We start from the raw sequence: 21,195 nt of genomic DNA, 5'->3' as shown, positions 1-21,195 counted from the left end.
GTTACGGGCACGCAGGACAGCTCTCCCAGGCTGGAGTAGACATTGACATCTGAGCTAGACATCTAGACTCTCTTTATAATCACCAGGGAGAAAAAGGAAATCAGAATCCTAAAGCAGGCTTCTGGAATAGATGAGTTGTGTCCTAAAAGGGCCTAACTCTCCTCACTGATTGAAAGATGAGTAAGGAGCTTAGATATTAACGTCTACATTGTAGACAGTCCATCATAAGTGAGCTGTGTCTCACTCCAGTGTCCTCCTGTGTTCATCATCTACAGCTACTTTAAATGAAAGTTACAAGCCAAGAACCAACATAACTTATATAGCTGGCCACAGACATCATTTTATCATCTCAGGCTTAAACAGAGACTTTTATAAGACAATCTCAAGTCTCAACCTGTTAGTAAGCCTTGCTCCTATCAAAAAAGAAAACCCCAACCCTGTCTGAAATCCTTGTTGCAGATTGCAGATGACTTTATAACTCTACCTTGAAAAGGAAACATTAACATCATTATTAAGATCTATACACCATATATGGAACACACAGTTCTGGTAACAATTTAATTAGACATTAAGTGGCAGGGAGAAGAAAGCATTATTTTCTTCAACTGAAAGGTACAGCATAGGCAAGGTAAAGTAACTTATCTAGAGGCAGACGGAAAGGTGTGCATAAAGAAAGGTCTGTATGAACGAAAACCTCAGAGAAAATTCAGATTTACAGACCAGCATCAGTGTGACTAACACAGGCACCATAGGTTCTGTGAAAGCTTTTTCCCCTGACGTGGCAACACAACTTCTCTGAACATCATCAGCAAAGTCAACAAAAGCGCTCTTCTGTTGGGAGCGCTTCATTCAAACAATGAGTTGTGCTGGTAAAGCTGTGCTTGATGAGTGTTTGTTTCCCCTCACCCTGACTGACACGGATTCATGGACAAAAGATTAACCACAAATTCCAGACAAGCATTTGAACCACAGTAGCAGTTTAAAACTGTAAACATAGTGTTAAAAGAGTTAAACAGGCTCTTGAAGCACTTCAGAATCATGGCAAATTTATTTTCAAACTAAAAACATATTTATTTGATACCATAGTCCTCAGCTTTGATACTGACATTTGAAGACCAGGTGCCCTCAGAATCATGAGATGAGCAACCTTTTGACTACAGCTGCAACCGATATTCACAGGTGCTAAAAGGCAAAAATGGTTGCCACCAGAAGGAAAACAGGACAGATCCCTTCAGCTGAGTGATATACTAGTATTGTATAGACATAAGCTCAGTTTCTTTTCACATAGACCCATTTAAAGAACAGCTTTTTGCTTTTTCTCTTCAGAAATTAAAACCACATAAATTATAAATAATAATTTATAAATAATAATTTATTTAATAATCCTACTCCCACTTACGTTAAGGCCATCATAAACTGGTAGAATGATTCAGCAGGGTGGGTGCAAGGTTAGCAAAGCGTCTTCCACAAGAATTGGTGTTTATGCTAAGCACTAAACAAGAAGGAGTTCTGACCCAGTTTCATTACCTCTAGGTGTGAAATAATCTTCCCAAGGGGATTTTTCATCCTGGATTACCCTTTTTGTAAGTCTTCGCCTCCAGCACTTGTCAGAGGGAAAAGGAAGTGTGTTAAGAACTGGAAGTTTTTCCAGTTATAGAATTAAGATCTTACTTTAAAGTAAATTCCACCAAAATCCTTAATGGCGCTGATGGCCAGTCAAACTTCAAAAATCTAGACCAGATCAGAATTCTCCACACTTCTTATTACACCACAAACTCATTTTCATGAGATTTTAATCTCCAGGGATGCCACAGTATTTTCCTAATGAGCCTTTGGTATTCTATTAGTGCTTTTCCCTATGCAGAGACCTTTTTCACCTCTCCAAAAACCTGTGGTGGTTCCGCAGTCTCCACCTTTAGGCTCTGACCCAACCTGCTTGGTTTTCATCAACAGCCTTTACATCTGTGACTCACACCCACATTGCAACTTCTGTCACTGACTTGGTTTGTAATTATACTAAATGCAGCATGACCAAACCCCCCTCAATCTCACTTTTTTAATTCTACCAATTGATCATGTTCTCCTACTCACTCCAGTCTGTTTATAAAGTTATTTTGGCCTCCTCTGTGTCCTGGACCACAGACTTTCTGTCTCTAAATCTGCCACTTCATGCTCTGTATCTCCCAAATCCAGTATTCTTTTTTTTCCCCTAATTGCCACTAATATATTCATTCTCTCTAAGCAGCACTTCTTACACCCTTCTCTTGACTATCACTTCAATCAAGTCCCTTCCATCCACACCCTGATGAGATAATTTTTCAATCCTGTCATTTTGAGCAGAGGAGTTTTCTCCTAAATCCCTCTACCAGCTTCATCTCTTTTCATTTCATAATGTTTGAGAAACTTGTTGTACTACACACTTCACACCTCTTTACTTTGTTGGCATTCATCTTCCTTCTTCCATGGTACCCTTACTCATCTCACCCTGTAACACCTGGTTTCAACATTATTTTTCTCCTTGTCCCTTTAAATTTCCTTTTATGATATTCCCCCTTTTATGGGGCACTGCAACTAGATGTTTAACCCTATTCCTTATCTTTGATCTTCTGGAAAGGTCCACTGGATAACACTGAAATGTAATTAATAGTAAGGAATTTGGAATTTCATAAATCTTGCCAGTATTTAAGGACTGCTAACCTAAGCACCTGAGAAGGGAGAGGTATATAAATTAAGGATTTAAGCCAATACACCTGACTGCCATGAAAACAAATTAAAATGGACACACAGCCAAACCACGACATTATTTTCCAAAAGATTAACAAAAATGGCAGGCTGCCCATTCTTCTTGTCTTTCACAATGACCATGATATAGAAGAAAACTTACTTTTGAAGAAAAAACCCCACATTAACACAGTATTAAAACTTCATACAAAGGGAAGTAGAGACTGTTAAGACACACAATCCATCCTGCAAAGCAGTTTTAAGAGGTCCTTAAAAGCAGCTGAAACTCTTAAATTATATCAAGGCTAAAAACCTGTTACGTTCTTCTCACTATCTCTGCTGCTGTATTTTATGACTTCCTTGCAAATCCCAGATGATGCTTAGAAAAATATTTCAAAAAGTTAAAATTCCACTCAGTAATCCACAGCTAAAGGACAGACCTAGATATTCAGAGTAAGGCTTGAGACTTCTAAACTGAAGCATTGGTGAAACTGTCTAGTTGTTACTTTCCAGGTTATGTCAATCAAAACTGTACCTTCAGAACAAGGCAAAGGCAAGCTATGTAACTAACAAGCTTTTGCAGCATAATTTCAGACTACTACAGAATGTATTGGTACTGGTAAAAGCCCAAAACTAATACTGTTTGGAGTGCACAGGGTGCTTCCCAGGCAAATAAAGGCAGTAAGTCTCTGCTCCTAAGAGTTAGGAACACAATCACATACACCTGTGACCACCATCAACGGAGACGTGAGAAAGTAAATAAATGGTAATAGAGACTAACAGAGAAAGAGGTTTGAGATATTTTTCCTGTTACTGGCTACAGGTTATTCTAATGGTTCCAAACCAGTATGGTTCCAAACCAGTAATATAAAAATTTAGGGTTGATAACAGAGGAATAAGGATTTTCAACCTCAACATCTCACAGTACATAAATAAGAAACCTACAGAAAGAACAGTCTCACATAGGCTATGAAGTTCTACAGAAAGTTCTCAGACACAGGACCTTAAAGAGACACACTGAAGTGCTCCTGGTGTCTGCCTTTACATGAAGTGTGGAGCATGAGGAGACAGATAACTAATGCAAAAAGTTCCTGCCACAAATACCTGCAATGCCCATGTGTTTGTGATGTGCAACTCAAACCATCCTTCTAAAAGACATCTTGTCACAAAAAGAGTGAGTGACTCAGATCTCTTTGTAGCACTCTTGCCTCAAATGGAAGCACTTGGTTGAATTACATCCTTTAGATCCACAAATTAATCTATTGTCTTTGCTTCTAAGTTCTTATAGTCAAACTTCTGCATCCTTTAATTCAGGTTCCTAGTTATCCATGTGACCAAAGTTCCCAGAACTCAACTGTATGTCTCCAAATCAGTTTTTATTCTCCTGCCTTCCTACAGTTTGTATCTCAACTTTCAGGCCTCCTAATTTTTTACCACCTTAACTCCACACTTCCCACTCCCATCTCTAGTCCAGTCCTACATTCACAGCACTCATTCTGTGCCCGGTTTTAAGATCCCAGCCTCGCCATGTATGCTCCTGGGCACCTCTGCACCTTTGGCAAAGACAAACTGCATTCCGATACCCAGGTTTCTCATTGCTGCTTCAGTCACTTTGCCCAGCTGGGGATTGCCCAGTTGTATAATTTGCCAAGGTCACTCTGCAGGCCCTCCCTGCCTTCAAGGGAGTCAGCAGCTCCTCCCAGTTCTGTGTCATCTGCAAACTTGCTTAGTATCCCTTCCAGTCCTGTGTACAAGTCATGTAAGAAGGTGTTGAACAGCACAGGGACCAAGATGGAGCCCTGTGGAACCCCACTAGTGACAGGTCACCAGTCTGATGTTCCCCCATTTACCATTACCCTTTGTTATTAGTACAGCTGACCTGCATGTCTGTCCTACCAACAATGACTTTAACAGTACATTAATACTTCTCCAGAGAAACTTCCACCAATTTCTTTAGCGAAACAGCTTGACCAAAAAAAACCCCAAAAACAAAATAAAACAAACACCACAAAAAAATAACAAACCAAAAACCCAAAGAAAACCCTCACAAACAAAAAAGGCTATCCACATAAAGGTGTATGAAATTGGACTCTGACCAAACTATATGTGGATGTGTGCATATATAAGATCATTCCTCTACCATTACTATAAATATTTTTGAGGCAAGGATGCAGATGAGAACTTCCAAGCTTCTGTCTCAGACAAGTCCTCAAAAAAACTAGGCAGATGTTTACAAAAAGGGGCTGATTTAAGATCATTTCAAGTAGCTTTGAAATACTTAGGAGTCTGCTTTTATGTTTCTCTGCTAGTTTATGTCCTTGTTATGTAGCAAAGAACTAATACAATGCAGTGCAAAACAACAGTCCTCCCACAACAATATAGATTTTCCCCAAGCACTTATCATGTTAAAATTAAAGAAAACTTGGAAATAGCACTGATCAGTTTATGACACGTAACTGTAGACATAACTTTACAACCATTAATAAAACAAGTAAGCTTGAAATTATGGTTTATGGTTCTGTCTCATCGTTCTTTCACAACAGTCAAAACCAATATACAATAATTAGCATAAAAACACCAAGGTGTTCATAAGTAATTTCATGAGAATGTCTGTGTCAGACAGACCCAGAATACCAGCATTCAAGTTGACTTGGATTGCCTTACCAATACACACAACTTATGTATCTAATTCCAAAAGGATTAATAGTGTGGTTACTTTGGTCAAGAATGTATTATTAATATGTCCCTCCTGCTATTATTTGCAGTTTACATTCCACCCCAGGGGCTTCTTAGAGTAAGGAAAACATGTTTCAATGTTATCAATGGAAGTAAAACTTGATTTTTAGGAGTCTCTCAAAGACAGAGTTGGGAAGGCTGATGTTTTCAACAGTAAGAACTGAAAGTGACTTTACAGTTAGAAGCAAGAAGCATTTTTCTCCATTTGGAAAGTTGAAAACACCAAAAGAACATGACTTGAAATAAAAATTACTATGTTGGCAGCACAGCAGTAGAAACACACAAACTGTCCCAGGCCTGCAGCTCTCACCTATCTGCGGTCATTCTCCTGCCATCAAAGGCACTGTGCAGCCTGAAGTCACACAGCTGAAACTATACACCTTTGACAGCAGCTATTTGTTCAGGCTTCTGGAATGGAAGTATAGCCACCAAAGTTGTTACAGTTTAAATGTGTATTTGCCCAAAACACAGTAAAATTATACAAGAACAGAACAACTTGGAAACTTACTTTGATGATGCACAACAAAAGCAACTTTAATTATCTATCAGTGCTTCAAGCACTATTTTTTTACTATTCACATCACCACCCCCCACATAAGAGCATCTGTACAGGTTCATACTAAAGGTTCACCTCAGCTCAATACCTCCTTTCAACAGCAGCCCATGACATGTTCTTGCACTCTTCCACAGCTGAAGACCAAACAGAGATTGATACTTTCAATGGTATGTACTGCCCCATCTCCCAGCAGTGCAGTCTTTGAGACTCTGAGAACTGCAGGTTGCTTCTGCAGAGTCTAACATCAATGTTTCTAAGTGATCCGATTCAAATTTAGCAACTTACATTACTATGGCAGCGGCTTCCACAACTGAGTTTATGCCTTCAGAGACGTGAAAGAATCCTGCTAGACTTCCCTGAATACCTGTGCTGACCTAGAGTGTTCTATCAATGTGCCTACACATTATCAGTCTTACTGATCCACAGTTCCCCAATAACCCTTTGATTTTTTAAAAAGTAAGGTGTGCTAACTTTCATCTCTGAAGTATTATGCTACACAGTGTATAAAATAGTGCCTAAATTAGTATTTTATCAACTTCGTATTTCAGTTTTGTGATCCTTGGGTAAGTTCCATTTCTCCTTCACAATCTGCCATTACTCATTTACTCTTTCCTTCTCCAAAAACCTTGCTCTTAGAATGACTTATTCTACATCAGATCTCTTCCTTTCAAGGAAAGGTTCCCACAGTGTAACCTCTTTAACAGTGAATGTTGCAGCTCAGCTAGCTTTTTCTTAACTTCCTTGTTCACAATTTGTAGCAGTTGCTTTACATTTTTATTCTCAAAAGTATTTCTTTTCACCAGTAATTCCATGGCTTCAAAAATAATTTAGAGGTTAATTTAGATAGGGCCAGACTCTTTTCAGTGCTGTCTAGCACACAGGACAAGGGGTAACAGGCACAAACTAGAAACTCAGAAAGCTTCATCTGAATAGGAAGGAAAAGATTCTTTACTTTGAGGGTGATGGAGCACTGGAACAGGCTCCTCACTGGAACCCAATGAGGCTGTGGAGTATTCTGCTCTGAAGATATTCAAATCCCACCTAGATGTGATCCTGTGCAACCTGCTGTAGTATAGGGGTGGGACTGGATGATCTCCAAAGGTCCCATCCAAACCCAACTATTCTGTGATCCTGTATTACTGCCCCTTCTATCCTATGTCTTTCAACATGACTACAGCTTTTTGAAGGGGTTTTTCTTATCATAAACTTGAGACTTTATATTAAATGTAATTTAAAAAATTTAAATAAAACATCTCCAGAAGATCCATTCCTTCCAAACAACATTGTTTTACTTATTATTATTCACCATCTCTTTTATATTGTTATATTATGTTGCTAGTGAAAGCCAACTATAGTTATCAAAATCAGTTGAGCAACTGTGTTGAGATAATTCTTTGGAAAAAGCGTAGCTTTGTTTACAATGATATTACCTTAGTTTTAAGATCTTTACCTATATTTGTGTGCACAGTTGTTTTAAACAGCTTGAAAAATCAAAACACTTGTCCACAAAAAAGAAAAAAAAGCCCTATTCAAGCCCAGTTGAAACTCTTCTCTACAGAACAGCAGCAGACTCATAACTCAGCTCCTGCTGATGAAAGATCAGACTTTTCAGCACAGAACAGGTAACTGTGGGAAAAGCTGAAGGGACACAAACAAATGATTCTCAGCTGGAAGTCTGAATGGGTGGGAGGAGGAGAAATCTGTCTTTACCTACAAGTATCAAGTAACAGTTGAACCTATGAGTTAACTTCCTGAAAGGCAAAAGAGAAAACCATTTAAAATATTATTTTCATAGCCACTGTACAGCAGGCCAGCAACATTAAAGAAATAACATGAAATGATGAAACAGCCTACAAAAAAGAAAAATCAGTATTTTGATTTCTAGACTTTTAAGGTTTTTCTTTTGATTGTCCTGAAAATAATAGTATTCTGCAAAGAAAGCAGGATAAAGAATAGTTGTTATGATCACATATGACTTTGTTTTTGTCAGTCTTTGTTATTTATAACTGACATCACTTCTTACTGGTTTTGATCTACATGTTAAACATATATTTCATGTTCATAAGAGACAGCTTAACAAAGATGATAAATTTATAGGAAGTTTTAAATAGACATCTCACTTGTCACATCTACAAAACTGACCAAGTGTGTGTGTAGATACTGAAAAAATAAATACATACACCCACGAGTCTCCAGGCTTCACTTATCACTGCATACTGTAGTCGATTGAGAACAAACCCCTCTATTTCTCTGCTTAGTCTGACAGGAGACTGGCCAATCTTCTTCATCAGAGCATATGTTCTCTCTGTAGTAGAAGGATCTGTTTCTGGATGAGGAACAATTTCAACCAATGGCACAAAGTAAGGTGGATTTACCTCAAGAAGAAACACAAAAGAAGAATGTCAACCATCAACGGAACAAGTTAATATAAAGCATTTTTATAGCTGCCAGTAGCTTGGGTATTTTTCAGTGAACACAGTAAGCTCAATATTCAGACCCTGAAAGACTTTACCAATCCAATAAAAGCTGGTGCATTAATCCAAATTATAAAAAATAATTAATCTCACACTAAATTGAACTCTCTTTAACCCCAGCAAAGTTCATGGAGCTACACTAAAGATGTCAGAACTCAAACAGTACTACAAGACTTAATACTGACTTAAGTAACTAATGTTTTTTCAATATTCAGGCTGCTTGTTGTTTTAAGTAATGTGGTCACTACCTGTCTTTCCAAATTAAGGTATTTCCTTTTAGATATTTGGGAACTTTATACAAAAGTATTGCTAAACACCACCTGTAAGATGCAATATTTATAGATAAGCTGCTACTGGCCCAAGCCTGTAAATATATGCTAAAGACAGTAAGAGATGCCACATAAAACATACTCTGAAAATGTTGCAGAACAGGATACCTTCAAATACTATACTTAAAAAAATAAATTACCTCTCCCTGACTCTTCCCAAATATAATTTTTCTTCAAGTCAAGACCTTTGTGTAATGTATTTTTGAAGAAAAAAAAAACGACAAAAAACCAACAAAAAAAAGTTAAGAAACATTCTAGAAACAGCTAAAAGTTCTTCAGGTTATAGTGGCCCAGAGAGAAACACTGTCTGTGTGCTCCTTCCAAGGTAGCAGTCCTTCAGCCCTACTCTTAAGGTGTTAAACTCAGCACTCCAGGCAATCTAGTTTCCAGGCAATAGAAGGAGCTCACGTATCATAAATTACTACCAGGAATAACACTGATATTTAAAGGATGGTAATTTAGTACTGATTCTCTCATCATACTCCTTTATAGTCAACTGCTTTTAACTGTGCTCATGGAAGTGCAGTATGGGATTTAGTCACAGCAACATTCAAACAGTCTTTCCTCTCTGCATGTTTTTTCTGGTGACCAGTAAGAGGACCTAAGGGAACGGCCTGAAGTTGTGTCAGGGGAGGTTTAGGTTGGGTATCAGAAAAAGCTTCTTCAGCCAAAGGGTGGTTGGGCACTGAACAGGCTCTCCAGAGAGCTGGTCACAGCACCAAGCCTGACAGAGCTCAAGAAGCATTTGGAAGATACTCTCAGGCACATGGTGTGACTCTTGGGGATGGTCCTGTGCAGGGCTAAGTGTTGAACTCCATGATCCTTGTGGGTCCCTTCCAACTCAGCATATTCTGTGATTCTTTTCAGTAATTATATGGTTCCCTTTACTGCAGGGTCTGACCAATGCATAAAGTGATGTATGTTACATTTGCTCTCTAAGAACTGAGGTAACACACCTCATTCCCTTTAGAGTGCCTTGTGTCCCAACAGAGCCTTCCTTGCTTTGGCAGTGCCGAGAACTCATGCCGAGAACAGCACGATGGGACACCATCGCAGGTGTGGTGCCAGGCAACTAGGCAAGACCCAAAACACTACAAGCACCAGGATGTTCTCTGAAGGCTTCTCTAACCCATAAGTATATCATAGGTTCCAATCAGAAAGAGAACAAGTTAATTGTTGAGAGAGACTGGAGCTAATCAAAACTTCTCCCAAGATTAGTGCTGACAGTGATCTTATTGAAATATTCCATTTCATGAATTTGGCACGGGGATATATGGGTGTGTTCATGAGCACACTGACGAGACTTAGAAAGACAATTTTTTAGGCATGAGATAATAGATCCTGGTAAAAGCTAAAATAGGTATAACATACATGAAATAGGGAACAGGGGAAGGTTTCTAAAAATAAGAAATGTTGGTGGGGCCACACCTTGAGTATTGTGTTCAGTTCTGGGCCCTTCAGTTAAGGAAAGATATTGAGGTGCTGGAGCAGGTCCAGAGAAGAGCAACAAGGCTGGTGAAGGGACTGGAGCACAAGTCCTATGGGGAGAGGCTGAGGGAGCTGGGGGTGTTTAGCGTGGAGAAGAGGAGGCTCAGAGGTGACCTCATCACTGTCTAGAACTACCTGAAGGGAAGTTCTAGCCAGGTGGGGGTTGGTCTCTTCTCCCAGGCACTCAGCAATAGGACAAGGGGGCACGGGCTCAAGCTCTGCCAGGGGAAATTTAAGTTGGAGATCAGAAGAAAATTCTTTCCAGAGAGAGTAATCAGGCATTGGAATGGCCTGTCCAGAGAGGTGGTGCATTCACCATCCCTGGAGGTTTTTAAACTGAGATTGGCCGTGGCACTGAGTGCCATGATCTGGTAAATGGACTGGAGTTGGTCCAAGGGTTGGACTTGATGATCTCGGAGGTCTTTTCTAATCCAATCAATTCTATGATTCTATGATTTCAGTAAGTAGAAGGTTACCTTAATCTAACAAAATGAAAGCTAAGAAAGGATCTGACAAAGAAAACACTGAAAAGAATTAACCTACACAAAAGCTGACAACAAATATAAAAATTAATTTTAATGAACTGTTAGTAAGATTAGAAGAAAAATTAGAAGACACAAACAACTTCTAGCAAGACTTGAGGAGTTAAAAAAAAATCTAACAGAGCGAGCTTAATATGTTTTTAAGATTATTTGATTACACAGTTTCCTGGAGAACAGGGGACTTGACCCAATGGCATAGTCTCCTCTAGCTCCATATTCCTAGCAGGTGTATATAGTACATGAGAAGAGACCCACTCTGCAGCAGACCTCTACAGATACACTGCCTGAAACTGCTTTCAGAGAACAGCTATACCTGTTGGGTAAGTACTGTGTGCATTTCTATCATACAGCTGTGTTATGGGATTTCACTTCTCTTTTTTTTTAATTACTGAACCATGTTAAGAAAAGCGATAAGCTGCTCCAGCTCTTAAGGCCCTTCATTTTATTTCAACTCAACAAGCTCCCCTGTGCCATAGGCTCTACAACTTTAGCTTTTCATTTTTCTGGTAGATCAAATTCTACACTTGTTTTCAGTGTCTTCCAGAACTGCTTGCTTTCTGCAGCCATGAAGTCCTAGTGTTGCCTTCGAGATCTTAGTAAAGGCAAAAAAAGCCCAAAACCAAACAAAAAAACCCCCACCAAAAGCCAACAACTACTACAAAGCAAGTGTATTTCCTGATGTTACAGATGCAGAAAGACCACTGAAGAGTACACTGGCTTACAGGTTCTCCAGTACACTCAGTATAGCTGAGTAAAGCTGAGATTACTAAGAAATAGTCTCAGTTGGACTGCAAAGACATTTCAGAACACTTAAGCATTTTAAGGCACTCCAAAACATTTAATTTGAAAATTAATATATATCCTTACAACAGCAAGCTAGGAAATGTTTATGCAGAGACTAGCTACCTTTCCAGATCTGATAAAACCTGGTTTCAGGAGCAGATCCCATAAAAACTGCAGTACAGACTAAGCAACAGACCAGCTTGGGAAAAGAGTAAGCAAGAGTACAGTAAGATCAAAGACTGACAGTTAGGCAGCCAGGAACAGGTTAAAAAAAAAGAAATTGTATAGTTACTTAATAAAGAAATCTAGAAGAAACATTATCTCTTCTCTTGCAGTACAGAAAGTTCTGACCCTGGAAATATGAGATAAGGAACTTCTGAATTTTAGACTGGAGAAAGGCTAAATCCAGGCACAGATACATACTTTGAAGTTTCACTTTGTTTTTAATTAAAATGGATCAAAACCTATTTATTTAGAAACAAACCAATTCTTTTGTTCCCCTTGACACCCAGTCATTCCAAGGTACAAAGACTGGGCTGGAGGGGTGTCAGGAAGTGACTGACCAAATGCTTTGACACTACAGCATTAGGCTACAGATAGCTGTAGAGACACCACAGAAAAGTACTGTATTTTTGTATTCTTGAGCATGTCCAGGGAACTGACATTTCCTTTATGCACTGAGGGGTGCCCTGGAGAGATATCACGTAGTTACCAAATTGCAGAAAATGGAGCAGTACCTTTCTCCAGATACTGTAAACATTCATGACCACAGTCCTCTTAAATTGATTGGTCAAACACCAGATTAACATTGGGCAAACAAATTCATTAGCTTATTGAGTAGTAGAAAACAGAAGCAGTAAGAATCCCAGTGATCAAGATAAAATGCTCTTCCATGCTGAGAAGAGATGTGATAAACTGCTGTCTGCAAGTTTTACATGCACCTCTACAGAGGCTCACAAGTGCCCTTCACAATTTTGAGGTTCTGCTGCAACGTCTAGTCATGCCATTTCTGCATCACTGCCCTGTCCCAGCTGGTTGTGAAGTATGCAAATTCAGCTCCAAGTCCAGTTTGTTACATTTCATCATTCTTCCATTCTCTTTCAGCTATACTGTGTGTGCATCAGAAATCTGAAGAAACCAGAGTCAAAAGTTTCCATCCTTCATCAACATTGCCTGCAGCTCAGTGTTTGGTCTCTCACTGTTAGCCAACAGCAGCTGAAAAAGGGTACTACAGAAGATTAACAATAACACAAGAAGTAGGCAATGTTGAGGTTTGTATTCAAAACACAGAATTCCTGCATTTTGAGAGCCAGTAGTTAGAGAAAGCACAACAGCTTACACAGGATGTATCTTGAGCCAACAGTATGAAATGTGCTTATATCCTCTCCATGCTGCTGCTCACAGAATGAACAAACTACAGCTTTTTTTAAAAGTTGGGTCTCTGCACACTAACAGTGGCACACAAGCACTCCAAATACCATCTTTCAGTCTGCAGGAAGGAGTTTTGGATCCAGTTTATACAAAAACAAAACATGTGGTCATACTTACAGGATGTGACACAATACACTGCTTAACGTGTTTAAGGCCAGTGAACAATTTGCTGGGTAAGAGACAAGAGGTTGAGCTGCTCAAGATAACATTGTCACCAACAATAAGATCCAACTGACTGAAAATCTTCTTTTTCAGATCCAGGTTCTCTGGAGTACATTCCTGGAATAAAAACAAGAATGAGTATTAGAAGTCATCTAGTTCAATAGTATCTATTCATATATTCCAGGCTTCACTGATCCCACTGACACCTACGAACTCAGCACAAACCTTTTATTTTAATCAAACTAGACATACCAGTGAGCCATAACACAAAAATCCCTTCCCACAGATAAAGAAATGGAAAGCCCAAGAGTTTCTCTATAGCAGAATGGACCACCACACACCACAGGAGACGTAACACAAAACAAACTACTCAGTTGTATCTAAAGTATAGACTTATACTCACACACAGAGATAACACAGTACAGGGGACTAAGATCTGGTCTCCTTTTTTTTTTGAGTAGTAGTCTGTATTCTTGGAAATAGGTATATCTCAAAAGAAGACAAACTTAGAACCTACAAGATTATGGCAGGAGATTCCAAAGTACAACTGTGCAATCTGCACTGAAATAATTCTCAGAGTTGAAATGAACAGAGATACTTAAACTTTTCAAGTGTGAGGGTCACTGAGAAAGATTTCTGAAGTAGAATGTACACTATCAAAACTTCTCCCAAAGCCACTGAGCATGTTCAGCTCTAAAGTACGGTTTGAAATTTCACATGTATGAGCCAAAAGCCACAATCTACAGCCACTAGATTTCTAAAGTTATCTTCAGGAGCTGCCTGAAGGAGAGCATGCAGATGTCCACTAGTGTGGGAACACCAAGGATATGGGAGAGTAATTACAGTGGATCCCACAATCAACAGAGAAGACTTCAGTCTATAAGAGGAAAACAGAAGAACAAAGCTAGCTTGTTTCTGGGGTTTCTAGAAGGGTTTAAAAAAAATCCAAACAGGATTCCAAAGCTGCAAAGCCTCAGCTTTCCCCTTAAAACACAGAAAATGTCTGCTCATTTCCACTTCCAACCTCCTACTTGCTAATACTTCATTCTGTCTTTCCTGTTATAATGAAATGCATATGGAGGGTAGGGAAAATGGCTACACATGTGACATAGTCCAAATTTACTTTAAATATCCGCAGCTTCAGATAGACTTGTGCCAGAGTTTTAAAACCAGTAAATGGGTTAAAAGTAATTTGAGGTCTTAAAACATAAGTTTCATGGAACAGTACTAAAGGTTCCATGATGCAGAAGAGATAAACAGGGTCATTTAAGAACTCCAAATAGAGCCCAAAGTATTAGGCAGCCTTATCAAAACAAAATGATACTCTGCTCATAGTTCCAGAATCCCTGCCTGTTGGTTAGGTTTAAATAGTTTCTTTTAGTGAAGCCAAAGATGATGAGAACGCTGCAGATACTGTTCAGGCTAATAAAAGAGCTGCTCTGAATAAGTTTGTGAACTTGAAACTCTAAGCCTGCTCTCACATCAGATGATAATCAAAAAGGCAAACTCAAATCTGCTGGAAACTCAAACCTGCCATGGTTACATAAGGTTTCTGAACAGGCCATTTGCTTGAAGTCTCTTGTATAGTGTCACAATTGTATTCAGGTTGGACCACTGCAAAAAAGTTTCTGTTCTCAAGCATGCGATTATTTTCTCAGAGGCACCAATTCCCTAAAGAACAGGGGGGAAATTAAACTCTAAACAATCCATTAACCAGAAACCTCACTTGCTGTCAGTTATGAGCCTGGAAAGGTCTGAGCCTACTCTGTTTACCCTGAGAAAGAGAAGATCAAACAGAGAGCAGGTAAGATACAGCTTTAAAGCTGCCAGAGTCTCTCTCAAAGAATCAGTGCAAAAAGGTTAGCATGCACCCCTATGCATTTTAAGTGACACTTTATATTTCTGTGTCCTTTTCTTAGGGAAGATCATACTTCTCATTTGCAGTGAACCTTTATTCCAAGGCCTGATCAGTTAAACAAGGCTGCTACCAATCGTGACTTCCAATTTAAACGTTATTAGAAATCTCGTAACAGCCTGATCAGAACATGACAGTTGTTAATTTTTAAAACATACCTCCTGGAACAGTTGTACTGAATTAAAGATGTAAAGGTTAAAGGCAATAGGCATTACACTATTCAAATACACGTTCAGAGAACACAAAGCAGCTACTTGACCAGTCTATGAACTCTTAAACCACTACACAAAAATAAACACATACTAGACTCACTCCCTAGCTAACAACCTTGATACCCTGACAAGGTGATTGAAGTCTAGTTGCCCCTATTTAAAAAGTTGCACTCATACGACACAACCCCTGGAATGCCTGTACATGGAAAGCTAGGGAGTTTTATCTGTTTAAATCCAGTGTCTCTGTGTTTTGGTATAGCCCTTTCTCACCATGCTATCTGCTGCTGTTTGTGCTCCCACACACATCCCTGCTCATCTAAGTGCACAACTTCATTTATCTATATTTAAATGCTGGCATCTACCCAGGTTCTTCCCATTCATTTTCAAATGTGCCAATGTAGCAGCTCACCTGTACTTTCTGGGAAAACATTCCCCAAAACAGTATCTTGCAAAATACCTTTTCTTTACACTAGCAATGAGAATCACTGCCAAGCAATTTATTAGTATTGGTTGGCAAAAGCAGCAAAGCATGGCCTGAAGCAAAGCATTGCAAAACAGTGGTATAGTTCCAAAATAAGTGATACTGTCCTACACAAACATGGCAGTATAAGATGAAAGCCAAATATTTAAACTAGCATGCAGAAGGTTAAACATAAGCAACCATTCAACAACAAGCATGCCACTTTCTGTAAGATTATCTGGAGATTCTGTTGCAGGGAGCACACTGAGGCCCCTCAACAGCGAGTGTTGGGGCTGAGGGTAGTCACCAGCATAAGGAATTGCTGAATAAAGTCTGAAAACCACAGTTGCACAATGATGAGTTTCTACCTCCTGACTAGATTCTGGCTGCTGCAAATTCAAAATATAATCAAGAAAGCATTTCTTTCCTGGCAATCTTAATATGAAGATTTATGATAATAAATATTCCTGCAAGTGAAGATTGATGTATCTTGATCTGTCCTAGATTCTCCTTTATTCCAGGACTGTATCCCATACCATGGGATTCTTCTGAGCAGATTTTGGCCTGAAAAGCCAGTCGTCTCCCCTGAAGTCGAATGCTGTGATCCCAGTTTTTGTCTTGCTTCTCCTCTCAGGATCCACAACTTTACCATCTCATGGTCAAGACTTCCTCCTGACCTTCACATCTCCAACCAGCTCTTCATTGTTTGTAAGTATGAGATCCAGCACATGTCCTCTGTTCTGTTCCTCAACCACCTGTGTTGGGAAGTCACATGAGTGCATTCTAGAATCCTCCTGAATTCTTTGTGCTCTCCTGTGCCGTCCTATCATCGGATACTGATGTGATTGATGAAGTCATGGGTCTCTAAATGTGAGGCTTCTTCCAGTTGTCTGAAGAAGGCCTTTCCTTCCTGATCGTGGGGTCCAGAGCAGAGATCTACCACAATATCCTGTTGGTGGTCCTGTTAATCCTGACCCATAAGCGCTCAACTGGCTCCCTCAATCAAACCAGGGCAGAGCTCTGTCCATGCAAGCTCACAGAGTGTAACAAATAGCCCAGGCAGCTATGCCCCTCCTATCTGTCTTGCACCACCTAAGCCCCAAAAGCTGCACTTCACTGCCATGCAAGAACATCCTGTAGCCTTCCCCTAACCATAACTGAGGCAGAAAATTATTTTCAAGAGTTCTGCAACTTCCTTCTTCCCAATAAACTCAATGGGGTTTCAAGTAGCAGGTAAACTGCCTTAGGAGCCACAACCACTCTGATTGCAACAGGATGCTCTCCACCTTCTGCAGTTAAGTGAGGACTGCTAAATGTGCCACAAGCCCTGGCTCTGTTCCTCTATTAATACACATAAAAATAACAGTGTTTTGAGCAGCCTCAGCTTTTCAGTGCTGTGATTTAGCTGACAATTTTGAGGTACTTCTGTACAACAGTTCCCAGAGTCAAGTGACAGCAATTCTCTTTCTCACAGAATGAGGATGTAGCAGCAGCTTTCAAACTATCTCACAAGCTGGACAGACTGTCAGCACTCCTGCAACAGCAATCACATTATATCCAGCTTTTTGTGAGAATATGAAGATCTTCACAGGGTAAGAGACAAAGAGTTCTGCATCTCAGAAGAGCAGCTTTTCTGAAAGGTCTGGTGCCTAATATGTTTCCACAAATACTTCAGCATCTTCTATAGGTATAATCCACTAGAAAAAGCACTTCCCAGAAAACCAGGCATAATTGTTTTATTTTCAATCTAACAAGTCACTTCAGAATGTTGTATTCTAAAAAAAAACAACTGATTAATATAAACCTACAAAAAGCTGGGACTTGTGGATTTTTATAGATAACCTGAATGCTGTTTAAGACAGACATTAAAATACCTGGAAAGGAGACCTGCAAATTAAATTAAATTAAATACAGATTTCAAATCACTATTACTATCTATAGATAGCAACTGTACAGTCAAATACAACTATTCCATAGAATCTTACCACATCTAAATACAAATAGTAATAAAATATTCTTGAAAAAGCCTAGTTGAAATAAGTACATGTGCTAAAATAAGCTCTCTGTAAACTAAACCCTGCAATTTTACAACCAGTTCCATTTCCCCAATATCACTGGCAAAGTTGAGATCAATGAAGTTATCAAAGCAGGACTGCATCTATTTGCTCCATCTTGTATACACACTGCTGTGTTTCTGTCATTAGCACTGTTTTATTGAATCCATATCAAAATCAAGTTATATTTTAGGGAAAATAGTGTTTAAAATGCTCACCACTATCATTACTATTTCAGTCCTAATTATTTCTATTTAGGTTTTTGTATTGACATGCTATTTCAGTCTGCTCCTGCAGGGTTTGGGTGAGTGCAGGGTCTGGAAGAGTGAAGATCTGCCTTCAATTAAGGAAACTTGAGCTTTTTTCTTTCATTTTCCATGTCAGACACTGAAGTGAATTCTACCCAGTAAACCAGAGTCTCACACATGACCCTGGGGAACTATACAACCTGCAATCAAAAAATGTGACATTTTGACTGCAGAGTTTTGGAATTCAGCTACAGAAAAAAGCAGACATATAAAATTGTGGTTTTAATATCAGAAAAAACTCTTAAATCAGAATATCAATTTTGCTTCTGATATTATTGTTAAGTACTACAACTTAGCTCAAATATCTAATTTTTTCATACATTGAATAGGTTTGGTAATTTCACAAAATTATTACACATTTCAAATGCAAATACTTGACTTCAAGTATTTTGGGCTTTTCCATCATGCTCCCACAAAAAACAGTTTTAAATGCATATTCTGAGGCACTTTAAAGATGGATAGTATGTGGATTTAACAGTATACCAAGACATTAATCAAGATAAACTGACAAATAAAAATTCATTATTTCAAACCTTTCAGTGCAGTGTCAGCACTTTGATCAGTTAAACTAAGGAAGAACGAGAAAAAAAAACACAAAGCAAACCACCAGAAAACCCCTGAAACACCTGCTGGTGATGCAGAAATCCAATCCAGGGAACAGCAGCTCATCAGGATGCCTGCACCTTTCCCCCTTGCAGATACTCATTCCACATAAATGGTATACACCTTCCTTCAAGCACATGTCCAAATACCAGATCATTAACAAAAATATCTTAGGCAATAAAAGACTCCTTAGATGTAAACAAACTCTAGTTAGCCAAAAACAAGCCACACAACCTTGGCAACCAAGACTTTTTTTTAACCTGAACTATTTCATTAAATACTGCTGTCCTGTAAGCCAAAGGTAAGAAAGCATCATAAGGGCAGCAGCTCCTTGAACTGAAAAGCAGACCGGTCATTTATTAGGAATAACAGGGCCACCTTAGCACCATGTGACACAATTATAAAAAATAAGAATAAAATAAAGGAATGAGGGCTTCACATCCTGGGGCTTCAGTTACAGATTTTCTGTGGGTTATGTACGGACTGAAGGAAAAGGCTTAACATGGTAGGGAGAAGGAATCAACACAAGAGGATTTTAAGAACATGTTAACACATTTTTGTCATTACTGATCCTGCCTAACTTTGGCCAGGGGTTGGACTAAGTAACCTCTACAGTCTGATTTTACATAACTCAGTAGCCAGTAGGGCAGTGAAGGTAAAGGTGAACCTCCTGATAAAGATAGGGTTTTCTGATATGCTGAGGGTTGGGGCAGACACACAGACCCCCATTCAAGTTTAACTCTTATTTGTATCATTTAATTTTTTTAAAATTTCCATTTAATATATAGTTATAAAAATGCTTTACAGCAAATCTACAAGTGACTTTTAAAACAAAGTTAAAACAAAGTTAAAACTTTTAAAACAAAGTTAAGTTCATACTCAGAAAAGTTTTAATAGAATTCAAAACCAGCAACTAAAAGGACAGTAGATAAGTAAGCTCATTATTAAGGAGTTGTAAAAGCACCAGATAAAGCACCAGCACTTTCTGGCTAATCTAATTAAAAAAAAAATTAGGGCTATAAATCACTTTAGATCTGAAGTGATAACTTTTTATTTGTCTTGAATATATGAGCTCATACCAGTGTGAAACCTGATGCTTCTTAAATCACTGCCTCTTGAGTGACATGAAACACAGTCTACCATATGATACTTTACAAGTAAACAACATTTAGTTGAGGTGAAATCCAGCATTTGGATGGAAACATTTTGTACTTTCCTACAGCTGAGAAACATACTTTGCTAAGAACACAAGCAATAAAAGTATTGAGTTACTGCTGATTTATATTGTTCAGAATAAATGTCTGAGTTACAAATGTCTGTTCAACTTTCAGTAGAAAACATAAAATGGGATTTGAGGAAGTACTAGTTTTCAGAACTACATTTTCTACAATCAAACTCAGATTTGGGAGGGTTTGGGGAGGAAGTGGGGGGCTTTGGGGCTGTTTTTTTTTGTTTAAAACAAGTAAAACAAATGGCATTTTGCTTCATCACGTGTTAGTATCACGGCACAAAGAGATCCATCATTTTCCATGATGTTCACATGTCCCACAAAACTTGCAAAAGACACACAAGTTATTCAGGTTGCGACAGATGAAGATCCTTTTTGCTCCCTCAGCCTGTTTGAGATCTTATTGCCCTTTCTTGCCTGACATCCTCTTCTCCACATCTTTTCTCAAAGAACTAGCTCTTCTCTGTTTTCTTCTACCATGATCCCATCCACTCTGAAAAATATGGAAAGTGATCTAGGAAAGGCAATGGAAACACAATACAGCTCCAGAAGAGTGACCAGGGAGCACTGGGAAGAGAATCTGAAAAGAAAGATGAATTGTTGGGCTGGATGACAGTTTTGGCAATGGCAACCTTCTGAAACAAGAACCAAAACCATATTCAAGACTGTAATGGTAGACAACACCAGCAGTTATATGCACAGAATAGACGGGGAACTAATGTTAGAAAGCGTGGAAGGATGTAAGTCTATTCAGCAGCAGCACCACTGGCAAGCTCTTTACCTAAACATCATCTTTGGGCTCAACTCAAACATTGACTTGATAAAATGTTTTACACCAAGTGTTTGAGATCAGAACGTTTCAAACTCTAAAATGAGGAAGTTTTCTGAAAACCTCTACAAAGATAGTAAGTCAGGTCACATGCTTAAAACCTGTTCCTTCAGAAGCCAAAACACAACTCCTGGTGCCTCAGGCCAGTGTTTCAGGTAAGTAGGGTAAAGCCAGGCCTAAGGTTGTATTTACCCAGCTGAGAGTAAACAGATCCATGTTTGTTTGCCTAGGGCTCAGTCCAGAAGAAGCCACGTTACTGCAATGCTTGCACGCTCTGCCACCCAGCAGTTTTGTTTCTACAGAGGTATGTCACCAACACAGCTTCCAAACTGGTATGGTCTTCCAGCCTATGAGCTCAGGGCAG

General features: G+C 39.0%; 1 protein-coding gene across 1 annotated transcript in view; it reads right to left on the bottom strand.

The window, feature by feature from the left end:
* Positions 1 to 21,195, bottom strand: part of CRYL1 (crystallin lambda 1) — a 56,220-nt gene that overhangs the window by 17,471 nt on the left and 17,554 nt on the right. Inside the window, exons 4-5 of the mRNA XM_071554243.1 lie at positions 13,178 to 13,339; positions 8,194 to 8,388 (exon numbers count right to left, since the gene is read on the bottom strand). Of these exons, the coding sequence (XP_071410344.1) occupies positions 8,194 to 8,388; positions 13,178 to 13,339 (357 nt within the window). The remainder of the gene's footprint in view (positions 1 to 8,193; positions 8,389 to 13,177; positions 13,340 to 21,195) is intronic.

The sequence above is a fragment of the Pithys albifrons genome, chromosome 1 (assembly GCF_047495875.1).
Source record: "Pithys albifrons albifrons isolate INPA30051 chromosome 1, PitAlb_v1, whole genome shotgun sequence".
Lineage (NCBI taxonomy): Eukaryota > Metazoa > Chordata > Aves > Passeriformes > Thamnophilidae > Pithys > Pithys albifrons.
This window is presented reverse-complemented; position numbering and strand designations above follow the sequence as displayed.